General features: G+C 46.6%; 1 protein-coding gene across 1 annotated transcript in view; it reads right to left on the minus strand.

The window, feature by feature from the left end:
* SLC5A2 (solute carrier family 5 member 2) overlaps window positions 1-17,938 on the minus strand; it is a 136,665-nt gene that overhangs the window by 73,924 nt on the left and 44,803 nt on the right. Inside the window, exon 2 of the mRNA XM_040440945.1 lies at window positions 701-772. Coding sequence (XP_040296879.1) covers window positions 701-772 — 72 coding nt within the window. The remainder of the gene's footprint in view (window positions 1-700; window positions 773-17,938) is intronic.

Consider the following 17,938-nt stretch of genomic DNA (forward strand, 5'->3'; position numbering starts at 1 on the left):
TAAAGGTCTCCGTCGTGTCCTCCCTTTCTCCTCTCTCATGTAATATATATAAAGGTTTCCGTCATGTCACTCCTTCTCCTTTCTTACCTGTAGACGATACAATTGCAATTTGTCTATCTCTACAAGAGAAAGGTCCCTGTCAGACACCATGTTGCAGGCATAAAAAAACTTTTTACTGCTTTACTAGACTTGTATTACTTAACCGTTTCTTTGACTCAAGTCTTCACCATCTTAGGCTACTTTCACATCTGTGTTTTTGCTGGATCCGTCTTGGATCAGCAAAAACGCTTCCATCATCATAATGCAACTGTCTGCATCGGTTATGAACGAATCCGGTTTTATTATCTCTAAAATGGCCAAAATGGATCAGTCTCTAAAACCATTTTAAGTCAATGGTGGACGGATCGGTTTTCTTTTGTTTTAGAGAAAAAAAGTTTTAATCAGTTTCCGAGGACGCACTCAGAAATGCTGCTTGTGCGAATGGGAACCAAATAAAACAGAACGGAATGCTTTCTGGTGCACTCCGTTCCCTTCAGTTCAGTTTTGTCCCCATTGACAATGAATGGGGTAAAAACTGAAGCGTTTCCCCCCGATATTGAGATCCTATGACGGATCTCAATAGCGGAAAGGAAAACGCTGATGTGAAAGTAGCCTTATTTGTAGTTTTTTTTCATGGAAAATTAGCACGAATGTAACTTACAGGGAACCAGGACATGCTTCTTCCCGCCAGAAAGTAACCACCTACAGTTCCTCGGTTTGTACGACGCATGGACTGAAACGATAAAATGAGGGACATTCTGCTATTGACAAATGTAACATGCATGAAAAAGGTTGTATTTTGTCATACCAGGAGAAAAAGACAACTGCCCACTGATGGGATGCACCATAAAGCCATGGGAACACTAAAATAATTAAAAGCAGGGTAGACGGCTGATAAACAGGTTCAGCTTCACTTTGGTTTGGCCTTGCACATGTCTAACTGCATTATCTGACAATACTTTCAACTGGCAGAGCGAATGCAGGAAATGATGGGTGTCCAGCAAAGATATCCCCTCTATTTTCCTGCATGCTCATCTACAGGCAATCCATATGTGATTGACCACTATACTTTAACCCTATACAGTTCCACAGGCTCCACCTGTGGCTGTTACACCGACAGAAGCTTGGTTCTGAGTGGCAACGAGCAATAACTGTATGATGGCCATGTCTGTGAGAAGGTAGAGGTACGTGTGCTACAGAGTGCTGACAGGGCTTCTGAGACAACTGCATTAGCCCTGTTCTAGTACTAAAGCTAACCTACAGATCATATGGCCAGGCTCACATATCTATAATGTACATGGCGACCAGCCATCACATTACAACCATTTAATGCCTAATATTGTGGCACAAAACATAGCTCTGACCTGTCGTGGCATGGACCCCACAAGATCTGTGGTATCGAGCAGATCCTGTAAGTCTTATTTGCTTGGTGCAGAGTGTTGCTGGAGTGCACAGGATAGCAATGTACAGGTCCTTAGTTTGTCAGATCTGGAGAATAAATCTTGAAGGGTGAACCTCCATATACAGGGGGTCCCTGAAATCCAAACCTCAGTGAAGGAGGTTTCCATGAATCTCTTCAAGGCGCCACTGCCTCAACAGAAGGAGTCATTATTCCACATTGATAGGATCCACCGGACCCTGGGAGCGCCTAGAAATCCCGACACTTCAAGGGATATTATACTTAAACTCCACCACCCGGAGGCCCGTGACCTGCTTCTGAATGCTATGCGCAACATGGCGTCCCTCCCAGGTATTCTTCCCGCAGTCTGATTGTACTCAGATCTTGCACCTTCCACATTGGAGCATCGCAGGGTTCTGTAGCCCATAGCACTGGCCTTCCATCAAGGTACCGCTGGGGGCTATCGTTCTCCTTAGCTTTCACCCACAACTCTAGGCCCTACCTCATTAGGTCCTTAGAAGACGATGAAGACATTCTGCCTAGGACGGGTATCTCCTTGGAGACTTCAGCACTGCTCCTGCCTCAGACCCCTAGGCCAGTACGTTCATGGATCACCAAACAATGTCCTCAGCTGACAACAAGGTCCACCACCTGACTCCCTGCTGGATTACGCCTACTGGCCATGTCTTGATTTTGCTACCTGGACTGACCGAGATTGACTTAGCCGATTCCTCAGACTACCACTACCCCCATCGGCCCACCGTAGCCTCACGTGTTGGCCCTGTGGTCCGATCTGCTGCAAATGTACCTGTTCTGTTTTGCATTTCACTTTTTGTGTTATTTTTTTATATTGTTAAGGTCCCATGGTAACCATTTGTCACGGGGTAATGTGGATAACAGGTACACCATATAAACAGACAGCATAGGATAACAGTCTAGGCAGAATGCTTGGATGTATAGGGAGAGGTATAAGCAGTAGAAAGAGTGAAGTGCTTATGCCGCTGTACAGAACACTGGTGAGACCTCACTTGGAGTATTGTGCGCAGTACTGGAGGCCATATCTCCAGAAGGATATAGATACTCTAGAGAGAGTTCAGAGAAGAGCTACTAAACTGGTCCATGGATTGCAGGATAAAACTTACCAGGAAAGGTTAAAGGACCTTAATATGTATAGCTTGGAAGAAAGAAGAGACAGAGGGGATATGATAGAAACTTTTAAATACATAAAGGGAATCAACTCGGTAAAGGAGGAGAGCATATTTAAAAGAAGAAAAACTACCACAAGAGGACACAGTTTTAAATTAGAGGGGCAAAGGGTTAACAGTAATATCAGGAAGTATTACTTTACTGAGAGAGTAGTGGATGCATGGAATAGCCTTCCTGCAGAAGTGGTAGCTGCAAATACAGTGAAGGGGTTTAAGCATGCATGGGATAGGCATAAGGCTATCCTTCATATAAGATAGGGCCGGGGGCTATCCATAGTACTCAGTATATTGGGCAGACTAGATGGGCCAAATGGTTCTTATCTGCCGACACATTCTAGGTTTCTATGTTTCTATGTTAGAAGCTAGTGAGGGAGAGATGGTTACCTCCTAGCAATCCCTGAGTCTGTCCCTGACTCCTGACAGTATGTGCAAGCCCTGATGGTGGACGAGCACATAAACTCGTACCTAGACCCTGCTAATACTGTAGCAAACCCTAGATTAGGGAACGGGGAATGAGACTGCCGATACCTTCCACAGTGAAGGGGCCAGCGTCTCCCTGAGACCTAGACTGACACAAACAACACAGAGCAAAAGCGGAACTTAGCTTCGGAAGAGTGAAGAACAAGGGATCCACAAACAACCAGCAGGAACTCCAGAAGGAAATATCAACCGCATGGTGAGAAGTCAGAGGAAGACTAAAATAGAGCCTCTAACCAGCAAACGAGCCAAACCTGTGGAGAGGTGGGATCCAGCCCACAACAACAAACTGAAAGGAAACACCTAGAACCTGTCAGATAGACTCATGTTCAGCAAGTGTCACAAGCAGACAGCTGAGAGGCTCTGACAGGAGCCGTTCAGATCCTCCCCCTTGAGTTTCTTTGTTTTGGTTTCTGTTCCTCACCTCGTTAGGCTATCTCAGCTGTCATGCAGTCAGACTCATTACCTCCCTTTATATTCTCCCCCATAAGGTAGTTGGGTGTGGCTGATACTACTTCCTGGAATGAGTGTGCATGCTGACTTCAGCTCCCAGCTCCCAGCTCCCAGCTCCCAGCTCCCAGTCGTCTTCAGATAAGTGCTGTTTTGTATTTATGATTTTCTGTTGTCTGGATCCAGATGACCCTGACTCCCTCCGTGTCTGTGTAGGGAGCCGGTGGTCGTGTCCCCTCACTATTGTAGGGCCTTCAGGTTAAGATAGCCGAGGTACGTGGATATGCGCCCATTCACCTTTAGAGTGGTCGCATAGGCTGAGCATTAAGGGAGAGCGGCAGGTCGATTGCAGGGGTCTCCCTTTATGTTCCTTAGTTGTGGATCCAGTGAGTCATCATTTGTTATTTGTATCATCTTGTTTCCTGTACACCATCCGTGACAGCAAGTCTATCTGATCTCCTCAGATCTCTCACAGGGCCGGCAGTAACACCATTTCCTTTTGGTTGTGGCTTGTGGGCTCATGAGGGGATGGTGGAGGTGAAGGAAGAGTTGTGTAGGATTGAGCGTCACATAATGTGAGGGTATTCAATTCCCACTCAAACGTAAGAAGGCTTTTATACATTATTTAAAGCTCACGCCTGACATCTGCTTGCAGGAACTGACCTTTTTCACCACCTCCGCACCAGCATTTATTCACCTGCGATACACAACCTTTTATTCTGCCTCTTTCACTTCTAAGACCCGGGGGGTTGTTACCTTGCTCTAGAATAACTTCCCTTTTCAGATACAAAGGTCCTTTTGTGATCCAGAGGGTCATTATTGGATCCTGTTGGGAACCTCACCTGACACTACCCTACTTGTGGTCAATTCTGACTCCCCGACCGACCACCCTATTGCTTTATTGGGACGCTAGAGACTATTACTGAGTATCAGAGTATTGTCATCTTATATGGTGTGGGGATTTCAGCTTCTGATGACCACTACTCTGGACCGGTCTCAAGTATCTATCTCCTCTCGTACACGGGATCGAAAGCAATCATTAATGATACTGTTAATAAACGCTCCTTAGCTGACACTTGGCGGGGACATAATGGTTCAGAAGGGGGTATACATTTTATTCTCTGGCTCACCTTAGTCATACACGGATGATACGATTATGTAACCCTAACCCTAACCCTAACCCTGTTCTAAATGCAAGAAGCATCTGAGCGGTCTTACATTTAGACCTTTTTTCTACGCCTAAAAAATGGCGTAGGAAAGGATTAATTACTCTTACCGGCAATTTGATTTTCCAATAGCCTCCCTAACGGCACTGACAGGAGGGTGCTCCCTGCCTCCAGGACAGGAAACAACAGGGAAGCTCAAACTTTAAAAGGGCCTCCTCCCCTTACCTAATCAGTAAATAACAAAGTACACGGTAGTGATGCAAGAACAAAATTATATTAATCCAACTGGAATACAAGAATGAACATGACATTAGAAATTGAAGAAAAAACATAATTAAGGGAGGGAAAACCCCCAGTGCCATTGGGGATACTATTGGAAAATCCAATTACCGGTAAGAGTACTGACAGGAGGAATAACAGAAGAGTTTAACTTAGTGTGGGATCACGGCAGAAAGAATCCTGGTTATGCATGACATTTAATTTATAATGGTTGAAAAAGGTCATTGGATTTGCCCACACAGCTGCTTTACAGATCTGTTCAATCAAGATGGCTGCATTCTCTGCCCAAGAGGTCGACACAGCGCGTGTTGAATGGGCCTTTAGCCCCTTCGGAGGATTTAGGTTCTTCTAAGCATAACAAAGAGAAATTGTGTGCTTTATGCATTTGTCAATGGCAGCTTTACCGGCTGCCTGACCTTTTGTTAGGCCCCTGAAACTGAAGAGGAGGCGGTCATATTTTCTATCCTCTCACCAGATCTTTAAGTAGGCAAGCACACAACGTCTCACATCCAGGTTATGAAAGAGACTTTCTAGATCGAAGGTGATAGGCAGAACGATGGTAAGACGATCTCCTGATTACAGTGAAATCTGGATACCACCTTCAAGAGAAAGGAAGAACAATGGCTTAAAATCATCCTGTCATCTAGGATCCTGAGATAAGGAGGACAGCAAGAGAAGGTCTGTATTTCCCCCACACTTATTGCCGTTGTTATGGCCAGAAGGAAGGTGGTCTTTAAGGTCAGGAGTTTGAGAGAAATGTCTTCAATAGGCTCAAACAGGGATTCATCAGTACCGTAAGGTCAAAGTTCCCAAGGTGGGATGGTAGAGTGTAATCTGGGGGAATCCCTGGTTGCTCTTTTGATAAATCACATGATTAGAGGATGGTGTGATAAATTTGTGTCTAGAAAAACTGCTAAGGCAGAGATCTGGACGTTAAAAGTGGACGGCTTAAGCCCCTTTTTCAAACCTGCCTGCAGGAAGTCCAGGATGACAGGGATGTTGACTAAGGAACTTTGCTGGATCCTGCTACTAGAAAACAAAAGGAAAGCCTTCCACATTCTGAGATAGATCTTAAAGGTTATGATCTTTCTACTCTTTAGCAAGGTGGCGATTACAGGGTCAGAGAGAACTTTCTTCTTCAGATTTTGGCGTTCAAGCTCCATGCCGTCAACTTTAACTGAGAGAACCCCGGATGGTGTACTGGCATCTGTTGAAGAAGGCCTGAAAACATTGGAAGAGTCCAGGATATTCCTTGCGATAGTCTGAGTAAGAGGGGAAACCAGGCCCTTTTGGGCCAACAGGGAGCAATCATGATGACCTGTGTGCTTACTTCTGCCACCTTCATCAGGGTTCTCAGAATCAGGCTGAATCCCCCAATGCATATAACAGCCCCTTTCGCCAAAGGCAAGATAGGGCATCCACTATCTCTGGACCGTCTAGGGGGGATAGGGAACAAAACCTCTCTACTCTCATGTTCATCCGATCTGCGAATAAATCCAGAACAGGAACACCCCACTTCTTGGTATTCTGAATAAAAACATTGGTATGTAGAGTTTATTCTCCCTCTTTTAGAGTTTGACGACTGAGAAAGTCGGCCATCATATTGCTGCTTCCTTTTAGGTGCACAGCCGTTAGGGAGGATAGGTGTTTCTCCGCAGAAAGAAAAATATCTCTTGATGTTGTTGCCAGAGATCTGCTTCGGGTACCTCCTTGCCTGTTTAAATAAGCAACTGTCGTTGTATTGTCTGATAGAATTTTGATATGACCGAGAGAGGTTTTTGAGTGTAGGGCTAGAAGAACTTTATAAACTGCTCTGAGCTCTCTTAGGTTTGATGAGGCACTTAACATGGAATCGTCCCAGACTCCCTGAACCATAAGGTCCCCTGCATGTCCTACCCAGCCTCAACTGCTGGCATCTGTAGCCACCACTAGAAGATTCTCTTAACACCAGAAGACACCTTTCTGCAGATTTCTTTTTATTTTCCAAGCCAGGGAGCGTTTTACATATGCTGGAATGGAAACCTTCTTGTCAAGAGAGTTTCTGTTGCCATCTCAAGATGACAGAAGAAAGGCCTGTAGAATTCTGCTGTGGCTTTGTGCCCATCTGACAGCAGGGATTTAGGATGTCAGAACTCCCAGGATTGTCATGACGTTTCTGATGGTAGCAGATCTAAGGGTACTTTTACACTAGCTTTAGTGTGACCCGGGCAGGCAGTTCCGTCGTCGAAGCTGCCTACCGGATCCGCCAATCAGTGTGACAGCTGACAGTATTTGTAGACGGATCCGGGTGAGGCAGGACCTCCTTTTGAAGCAAGTTGGTTATCTCTGTCTCTAGGGATGACTGTTTGTCAAACCTGCGGGGAGTCTCCGCCAACCGGAATGACGCAAGAATACCGCTGTGCTCCTCCAAAAGGAGCATGCAGGATAGAGCCCGTGGCTGTCTTTCAACAGGACATATGCCAAAGGTACAGGGAAGGGAGGCCATGCGTTCCCGAAGCCCCTGCCACTGCAACGGCCCTCCCACTAGTGGGGGAAAGAGACCAGGCCGTGCACTTGACACTACTGCGAACCTGCTCGGGAACAAAGGAGGAGCTTCCACGATATCCGGGACAGGAAACAACACTGATTAGGTAAGGGGAGGAGGCCCTTTTAAAGTTTGAGCTTCCGTGTTGTTTCCTGTCCTAGGGGTAGGGACACCCTCCTGTCAGTGCTGTTGGGAAGGCGCCAGGAAAAATGGTGAATGAGACGAGCCTGATGCCCTTCCACTTCCCCACCCACAATTTTAGACCTGGTGTGAGCGTGGCGAAGTTACAGATAGAAGTACAACTAACTGTTGCTCAGCCATCTGCGCCTGAAATACTCCTAATTTAGGCGTATTTCAGTATATTAAATGACCCCCCCAGTATCACCATCGTCTGATCATGATATTGTCTTCTCCGCATGTGACTTTACACCAAGGGGATCCCTCCCATTTTCTTGGTGGTTAAATGAAGCTTTGCGTACAGACCCCACCATTCAGGCCTAAATAGCTGCTGACCTTAGACAACTGCACTACTGAGACCTCTCCGCTCCTCTCATAAGGCTTATGTTAGAGGCAGATTTATTGCCCTAGCCTCAAAAAGGAAAATAGATAGGGGACAGGCCCAGGTCACCCTAGAGGCCAAGCTTAGTCGCCCTTCCTTACACTTGCATCAGACTACTAAATTGTAGTAGAAATAACCTGCCTGGTCTAACCCAGAAAATCTGCCACCACCTCAATAGAGAAATTTCAGATATTAGGGTTAATCTGGCGCTCAAACCCCTGAAATTGGGGAAGGCACCAGGTCCGGATGAGTTGACTGCTCTCTATTTTAAAACGTTTGCTTCCACTTTAGCCTCACACTTTAAATGTATAGTAACTATCTGCTTCAGGGTCATGCCATGCCCGCCGCGCTCCTAGAGACTGTTATTATGGCTATTTCTAAGCCCAATTACAGTCCGATATCCCTCCTTAATCTACATGTAAAGATTTTCACTTTGATATTATCTCACAGACTTATGGCTCATGCACATGACCGTATGCCCTCCGAGACGGACCATATTTCCCAGAGCGGCATTGATTGTGTGCCTGGGAGTACACAGCATCATAGATTACAATGATGCTGTGCACATCGGGCCGCCCGCGGGGCTATTGTCCCGCACTCATAAGATCTTATGTAATCTATGATGCTGTGTACAATGTATGCTGCTTCGGGACATATGGCCTCGGAGGGCATACAGTCGTGTGCAAGGGCCCTTAACTAGAGATGAGCGAATTTTTTTAAAATTTGATTAGGCCGGTTCACGACTTATGTTAAAAAACTGCTATTTCCGGGCTACAGAGAGCCTTTATAGTGGTCTAGAACACTGTGCCTTGCAGTAACACGCATAGGGAGTCTGCTGTGGTAGTGAAATAATACTGTCAGTCCGTATGACATGCAGATGACAGGCGTCGCTCTTAGAATCACTGCACACTTCACTTATTTGGGCAGTCACGGGGCCAAAACTGACCAAATAACTCAAGCCTTACAGGTCAATGTTAACGTCCAGAAGAAGTGCACTCCTTTTACACCGTCGTCAGCGGATTCCACATAGATGGCTACAGAACCTGTTCTATTAAACGTTTATACAAGTAGAGCCCCCGACAGAGTGAAGAGGGGGTCAGCAGTAAGTGTGTGTTGACGTCACTGATTATTTTGCTCTTCCTCTGATCCGTCCGAACAATAACCCACAAAACACGGATCCTGTCTGTGGAGCATCCGCCTTCATTCGGTCAGCATTTGGTCAGTAATCCATCAGTATTGCTAATGCCCCAAAAAAACAGGAGTGGATCTAAAACAGAGATGACACTTGAATGGAATATTTGCATGTCTTCTGTGTTTTGTACCCACTCCTGCTTTTGGCTCCCAAATAATAAGCCAATTCTGATGGGACCATACAGGCCTTACAGCTGCTACACAGACAGGATCCGTTGTGTGTCTCAATTTACTTCTTTCTGTGGGGAGGGTGGGAACAGCATGAGAAGTCTACAGAGTGGCCCTATGACATAGTGGTGAGGTGGAAGCAGCATCAGGAGACCACAGAGTGGCCCAATGACAGGGTCTGTAAGTGGCAGCAGTATGAGGAGGCCACAAAGTGACAAAATGACAGAGTCTGGAGGTGGCAGCAGCATCAGGAGAAGGCCACAGAGTGGCACAATGAAAGAGTATGGAGGTGGCAGCAGCATGAGGAAGCCACAGAGTGGCACAATGACCGAGTCTGGAGGTGGCAGCAGCAGCATCAGGAGGAGGCCACAGAGTGGCACATTGACAGTCTGGAGGTGGCAGCAGCATGAGGAAGCCACAGAATGGCACAATGACCAAGTCTGGAGGTGGCAGCAGCATGAGGAAGTCGCAGAGTGGCACAATAACAGTCTGGAGGTGGCGGCAGCAGCAGCATCAGGATAAGGCCACTGAGTGGCACAACGACAGAGTATGAAGTTGTCAGCAGTATGAGGAGACCACAGACTGCCACATTGACAGAGTGTGGAGGTGGCGGAAGCAGCAGCATCAGGTGGTGGCCACAGAGTGGCAAGGTGATATAGTGTGGATAAGGCAGCAGCAGCATCATGATACCATACAATGGCAAGGTGACATAGTGTGGAGATGGCAGCAGAAGCATTAGGATACCACAGAGTGGTAGGTGATATAGTGTGGATAAGGCAGCAGCATCAGGATACCATACAGTGGCAAGGTGACATAGTGTGGATAAGGCAGCAGCATCAGGATACCACAGAGTGGAAAGGTAACATAGTGTGGAGATGGCAGCAGCAGCATCAGGATAACACAGAGTGGCAAGGTGACAGTGTGGATATGGCAGCAGCATCTAGATACCATACAGTGGCATGGTGACATAGTGTGGATGCGGCAGCAGCAGCATCAGGATACCACACAGTGGCAAGTTGACATAGTGTGGATATGGCAGCAGCAGCATCAGGATACCACAGAGTGGCAAGGTGACATAGTCTGGAAATGGCAGCAGCATTATGATACCATACAGTGGTAAGGTGACATAGTGTGGATATGGCAGAAGCATCAGGATACCATACAGTGGCAAGGTGACATAGAGTGGAGATGGCAGCATCATCAGGATACCACACAGTGGCAAGTTGACATAGTGTGGATATGGCAGCAGCAGCATCAGGATACCCTACAGTGGCAAGGTGACATAGTGTGGAGATGGCAGCAGCAGCATCAGGATACCACAGAGTGGCAGGTGACATAGTGTGGAGATGGCAGCAGCATCAGGATACCACACAGTGGCAAGTTGACATAGTGTGGATATGGCAGCAGCAGCATCAGGATACCCTACAGTGGCAAGGTGACATAGTGTGGAGATGGCAGCAGCAGCATCAGGATACCACAGAGTGGCAGGTGACATAGTGTGGATAAGGCAGCAGCATCAGGATACCACAGAGTGGAAAGGTAACATAGTGTGGAGATTTCATCATCATCAGCAGCAGCATCAAAATACCACACAGTGGCAAGGTGACATGGTGTGGACACGGCAGCAGCAGCATTATTTCAGGTCGAAGGCAGATATTTCGTGGAATCTTATCTTCAAGATGAGCATATCGGGCCAATCAGGGGTTTAATTGATACAGGATCACAGGCCACTATCTTATCACATAGTTATTTCCAACAGGTTCTGGATTTACAGGAAAGAGACCGAGATTGAAATTGTTCGATAAAATCGTTCGATGGCTGTCTGATAAGTGTAGGTGGAGACGCTTTGCAGGTAAAAGGTACATCATGGTTGACATTCAAAATTGGCAAGAAGACAATTAGACACCCCACACTGATTATGGACCTTCCATATGATCGGCTGATCATAGGAATTGACCTTCTGAAAAGGTTAAGTTCCATAATAGACTTCATTAATGAAGCAATTTGGACTTAGATAAAGGCACCCATTGCCTATGATTATTCTTGCAATGCACAAACCCAACGTGGTTGTCATGTGATTAAAGAGAGGCTTAACTCTGTTGAAGTTCATTTTAGGAACAGTCAAACACCGGATGTCACTGTAACGGACCGTTTCAGCAGACAAGGGGTTAAAATCCGTTTAGGCGATAAGCCCCTTTCTGAGAGACAGGCACAGCTACTGCAGGATACACCAACTCCCAAACTGGATACAAAGTAGCACTCCAAACTGGAACCTCACGAATAGCTGCTAGCAGACGAACAGGAAAAGCATACAATCCTGGCAATCGGTCTTCTAACAGCATACAGTGAATCCCCCCAATAACGAGACAAGGCTCCGTTTTGAGGGTCAAGCAGTGGTCTGACTGTACTTGAAGTACAGCCTCTTTTATTCACAAAAAACAAACATAGTACTGCCCACAGGGGTTTGAAATACAACCAATCAGTAATTAACAAGACATACAATGTAACTACAGCAACCAATCGTTCACGCCCCCAGAGGACCAGAATGAAGACTGTAACATAGGACAACATATCCCCACAATGCATCATGGTTTCCTCCTCTCTGTCCAGACAACCTGAAGAGCAATCCAATTATCTCTGAGGACAAAAGGAGATCACCAATACACATGTGAGAACAACAGAACAGACATCACCATTTTAAACACACAATGGGACAATAGAAACACACCCAGCATATTCCCTCCCCTTATCCTGAGAGGAGACTCAATTATACATACAGTTAAACATACTTTCTACCCAACTTTCATAACTCTAAAACCATACATCACATTCACATAAAAATTACATATTCGCAATCAATCCATTCAGGGGAACAACATATTAAAAACTGGCATGAATCAGACCAGGGGTTCAAAAGTTAGTAAAATATCTTTTGGGCCCTGGCTGGCACATGGCTATCTGGCTCAAACCAGTTTTACAGAGCCCTCTTTCCCGGAGACAATGGGAAATAATCAAATTATATCCAGGGATAGAGGCAGACTCCATTGAGCACATGGTTGCAAAAAGACATAAAATACAATAAAATACACAAGGTTACATTTACTACATAAAATAAAGACATGCAACATATCCCCAGATAGCTTAGGTCTGAGCGCATATTATTGAATGGCGCTCAGACCACACACATACAGTTCAATTGCCATGGAGCTTAAGTTTTGCATGGGCTGATGATAGGGCCCATAATCCTGGGGCAAGAGGCCAGCAGCCAGTCCTCTCCAAAGCCCAGTGGCGAGGTTGGTTTCGCCACAGTCACGATCCTGAAAAATGGTAAGCTTGAAAAAGCTATCAACGGTGCCGCTCATATCATTACCATCCAGAGGGACAGAATCGAGAAGGTAACCTTGGATGAGGATGTATTGACTATTTCCCTTGAAGGGGGAAGTCACAAAGTCGCGGACCTGGCCAAGTATACTCAATCCATGGTACGGATTGAAAAGGTCAATGACAATTTATTGATTCCCATACAGGTGAACAATATAGCCTGGGTGAAATAAGCCAAGTTGGATCTGAAATCCGAAGCCCGCAACGTAAGCCTAGGACTATATAAAACAGGTCGCCAATCCTAAAATTATTAAAAGTTCCTCTCCACAGGACCAATGGATTCATGATCTGGATGGAGATTCCCAGAGTCATAATGTGGTTGCAAGATGTCTTTTGTCTATGTCCATAGGACGTAAGACAACAGAACACATTTTAATCGTGTTGAATAAACCACGGCATCAGATGTACACTGCGTGCAGAATTATTAGGCAAATGAGTATTTTGACCACATCATCCTCTTTATGCATGTTGTCTTACTCCAAGCTGTATAGGCTCGAAAGCCTACTACCAATTAAGCATATTAGGTGATGTGCATCTCTGTAATGAGAAGGGGTGTGGTCTAATGACATCAAGACCCTATATCAGGTGTGCATAATTATTAGGCAACTTCCTTTCCTTTGGCAAAATGGGTCAAAAGAAGGACTTGACAGGCTCAGAAAAGTCAAAAATAGTGAGATATCTTGCAGAGGGATGCAGCACTCTTAAAATTGCAAAGCTTCTGAAGCGTGATCATCGAACAATCAAGCGTTTCATTCAAAATAGTCAACAGGGTCGCAAGAAGCGTGTGGAAAAACCAAGGCGCAAAATAACTGCCCATGAACTGAGAAAAAGTCAAGCGTGCAGCTGCCAAGATGCCACTTGCCACCAGTTTGGCCATATTTCAGAGCTGCAACATCACTGGAGTGCCCAAAAGCACAAGGTGTGCATACTCAGAGACATGGCCAAGGTAAGAAAGGCTGAAAGACGACCACCACTGAACAAGACACACAAGCTGAAACGTCAAGACTGGGCCAAGAAATATCTCAAGACTGATTTTTTCTAAGGTTTTATGGACTGATGAAATGAGAGTGAGTCTTGATGGGCCAGATGGATGGGCCCGTGGCTGGATTGGTAAAGGGCAGAGAGCTCCAGTCCGACTCAGACGCCAGCAAGGTGGAGGTGGAGTACTGGTTTAGGCTGGTATCATCAAAGATGAGCTTGTGGCGCCCTTTAGGGTTGAGGATGGAGTCAAGCTCAACTCCCAGTCCTACTGCCAGTTTCTTGAAGACACCTTCTTCAAGCAGTGGTACAGGAAGAAGTCTGCATCCTTCAAGAAAAACATGATTTTTCATGCAGGACAATGCTCCATCACACGCGTCCAAGTACTCCACAGCGTGGCTGGCAAGAAAGGGTATAAAAGAAGAAAATCTAATGACATGGCCTCCTTGTTCACCTGATCTGAACCCCATTGAGAACCTGTGGTCCATCATCAAATGTGAGATTTACAAGGAGGGAAAACAGTACACCTCTCTGAACAGTGTCTGGGAGGCTGTGGTTGCTGCTGCACGCAATGTTGATGGTGAACAGATCAAAACACTGACAGAATCCATGGATGGCAGGCTTTTGAGTGTCCTTGCAAAGAAAGGTGGCTATATTGGTCACTGATTTGTTTTTGTTTTGTTTTTGAATGTCAGAATGTATATTTGTGAATGTTGAGATGTTATATTGGTTTCACTGGTAAAAATAAATAATTGAAATGGGTATATATTTGTTTTTTGTTAAGTTGCCTAATAATTATGCACAGTAATAGTCACCTGCACACACAGATATCCCCCTAAAATAGCTAAAAACTAAAAACAAACTAAAAACTACTTCCAAAAATATTCAGCTTTGATATTAATGAGTTTTTTTTTGGGTTCATTGAGAACATGGTTGTTGTTCAATAATAAAATTAATCCTCAAAAATACAACTTGCCTAATAATTCTGCACTCCCTGTATATGGGTAATGACCTTCTGCACCGATTTGCCGTGCAGATTGATCTGGTAAATAATACCCTCTGGTCCAGATTACCGGGAGACCCAGAGGGATTCCAGGATGTGAAGCAAGCCTTGAGATGGGGACAACACGATGCGCTATGCCGTGAGTATCATGGTTCCTGAGGAGGTTAAAATCCTTGAAGGACAACAGAACAGACATCACCATTTAAACACACAATGGGACAATGGCACAATAGAAACACACCCAGCATTTTCCTCCCAAGCTGACAAGTTACACTTATTATAAATTGTTACAACTTGTGAGTTTACATTGGCCATACATATAACTTACATCAATTTAAACAGTATAACTTGGGGACAAACCTATCCAAAATTCACTTGAATAGGTTCAGGGGTTTAAAAGTTAGTATATGGCCTATAATCCAGGGGCAAGAGGCCAGCAGCCAGTCCTCTCCAAAACCCAGTGGCGAGGTTGGTTTCGCCACACATCTCCCCCCCCCCAGGGAAGACTAACCAGATACCTGACCTCACGCCCGTCGGTACCTGAGTTAGTCTGGCAGCCCACCCACAACCAAATACTGGACCTGTTGACTTTAGTAGCCTGTCTCTGTCCAGTGAGTCCACCAAGGTTATGTTGGAAGCTGGTATTCCCGGTCTCTGTGTTGCTCCCTGGCTTGGAGTGGAGGTTGCTTTGTGGGCAGGTATCAGCGGTACTCTGCCCTGGTGCCAGTGCTACCACGGAAGAAGCCTGGTTGGAGCCTGGTTGTTGGAGGGGGAGACCGACTGTCTCTACCCCCTGTGCTGTAAGTGCAGAGACCACGGTCCCATCTGCACTGTTGTGGGGCTTACTGTCTCCCCCTGGTACGTTAAGCTGCCGCTGGGGAGAGGGGGTAACAAGCTCCTCTCCCATACATACTTCCAGCCGCTGGGGAGGGCGACCGACCGTCTCCGCTCCCAATACAGTGTCCTGTTGCTGGGGAAAGGAGACTGGGCTCTCTATTCCCTGCTGGACACTCTGCCGCTGGGGGACAGGACCGACTGTCTCTGCCCCCTGTAACTCCGCCTGCCGCTGGGGAAAGGAGACTAGGCTCCCAATCCCCAATAATTCATACGGCCGCTGGGGAATGGAGACATGGGCTCATCCCAATTCCAAAAAATCTCTGGGGAGGGCGACCGACCGTCTCCGCTCCCAATACAGTGTCCTGTTGCTGGGGAAAGGAGACTGGGCTCTCTATTCCCTGCTGGACACTCTGCTGCTGGTGGGCAGGAACAACTACCTCTGCCCCCTGTAACTCAGCCTGCCGCTGAGGAGGGAGGATGCTGCTCTCCTCTCCCTGCATTTCACACTGCCTTCCCGGCATATCACTCTGCTGCTGGGGGGCAGGAACTACTACCTCTGCCCCCTGTAACTCAGCCTGCCGCTGGGGAGGGAGGACGCTGCTCTCATCTCCCCGCACTTTACACTGCCGCTGGGAAATGGAGACTGGGCTCCCAATTCCCTGCAGGACCGGCGGAGAGACCTCGGTCCCATCTCTACCGGCCACCTGGGGTCCTTCCCACTAACACTCTACAATATCTGCCCAGCTGAATGGGTCTGGATCTGGGTCTGTCACCTTACCGTCCTGCTGAGCCTTCTCAATGGAGTGGAAGAGATCTCGGTAGTCCTGCTCCAGTTCCCCCTCCAGGGTTGCTAGGTGAGCCAGGTCTTGCTCTACCTCATGGGGGTCATCCCACTCATGCCTAGCCTCCCTCTCATAAAAAATGTCCTGAAGTCTGGACTGTGCAGGGCTCCCGAAGTCAGGCTCTGCAAAGGACTCCCATAACAAGCCAGGACCATAAAACTCCTCTCCCTCTGGCTTGTCATGTTCGGCTGTCCAGGGTATATACTGTGCCATATACCACCAAAGCGCCTGGTAGGCATCCTCCAGCCATGACTCCTGCCATACCCGGTTGCTCTAGTTCCTTCACCCATTCCTCCAGGGGCTGCTCTCCCAGGAAGGGCATCCGCAGGGCCACTTGCTTCTGCAACCGCTGCTCTTCACTGGGAGACTCTCACCCCGCTGTATTGTAGATTATCCAGGGCCTGGTACCAGGTGCCTTTCCTTAATGCATCCCGGCCATCCAGGTCCTCCTCCTCGTATAACACTGCTGGTTCCATCCTGCTGCTGTCAGGGACGCTGTACTGGGACATGCGTTGTCCTTAAATTGTAGAATCCACAGAAATGGTGTCTCCTGTAGCTGTCCTTCTGGCTGTAGGAACGATCCCGCTGCTTGCCACCAATGTAATGGACCGTTTCCGCAGACAAGGGGTTAAAATCAGTTTAGGCGATAAGCCCCTTTTCTGAGAGACAGGCACAGCTACTGCAGGATACACCAAACTCCCGAACTGGATACAAAATAGCACTCCAAACTGGAACCTCACGAATAGCTGCTAGTAGACGAACAGGGATCAGCTTACACTTCTGGCAATCAGTCTTCTAACAGCATACAGTGAATCCCCCCAATAACGAGACAAGGCTCCGTGTTAAGGGTCAAACAGTGGTCTGACTGTACTTCACGTACAGCCTCTTTTATTCATAAACCACAAACATAGTACTGCCCACAGGGGTTTGAAATACAACCAATCAGTAATTTACAACACATACAATGTAACTACAGCAACCAATCGTTCACACCCCCAGAGGACCAGAATGAAGACTGTGACATAGGACAACATATCCCCACAATGCATCATGGTCTCCTCCTCTCTGTCCCGGACACAACCTGAGGAGCAATCCAATTATCTCTGAGGACAAAAGGGAGATCGCCAATACACATGTGAGGACAACAGAACAGACATCACCATTTAAACACACAATGGGACAATGGCACAATAGAAACACACCCAGCATTTTCCTCCCAAGCTGACAAGTTACACTTATTATAAATTGTTACAACTTTGTGAGTTTACATTGGCCATACATATAACTTACATCAATTTAAACAGTATAACTTGGGGACAAACCTATCCAAAATTCACTTGAATAGGTTCAGGGGTTTAAAAGTTAGTATATGGCCCATAATCCAGGGGCAAGAGGCCAGCAGCCAGTCCTCTCCAAAACCCAGTGGCGAGGTTGGTTTCG

The sequence above is a fragment of the Bufo bufo genome, chromosome 7 (genome assembly GCF_905171765.1).
Source record: "Bufo bufo chromosome 7, aBufBuf1.1, whole genome shotgun sequence".
Taxonomy (NCBI): domain Eukaryota; kingdom Metazoa; phylum Chordata; class Amphibia; order Anura; family Bufonidae; genus Bufo; species Bufo bufo.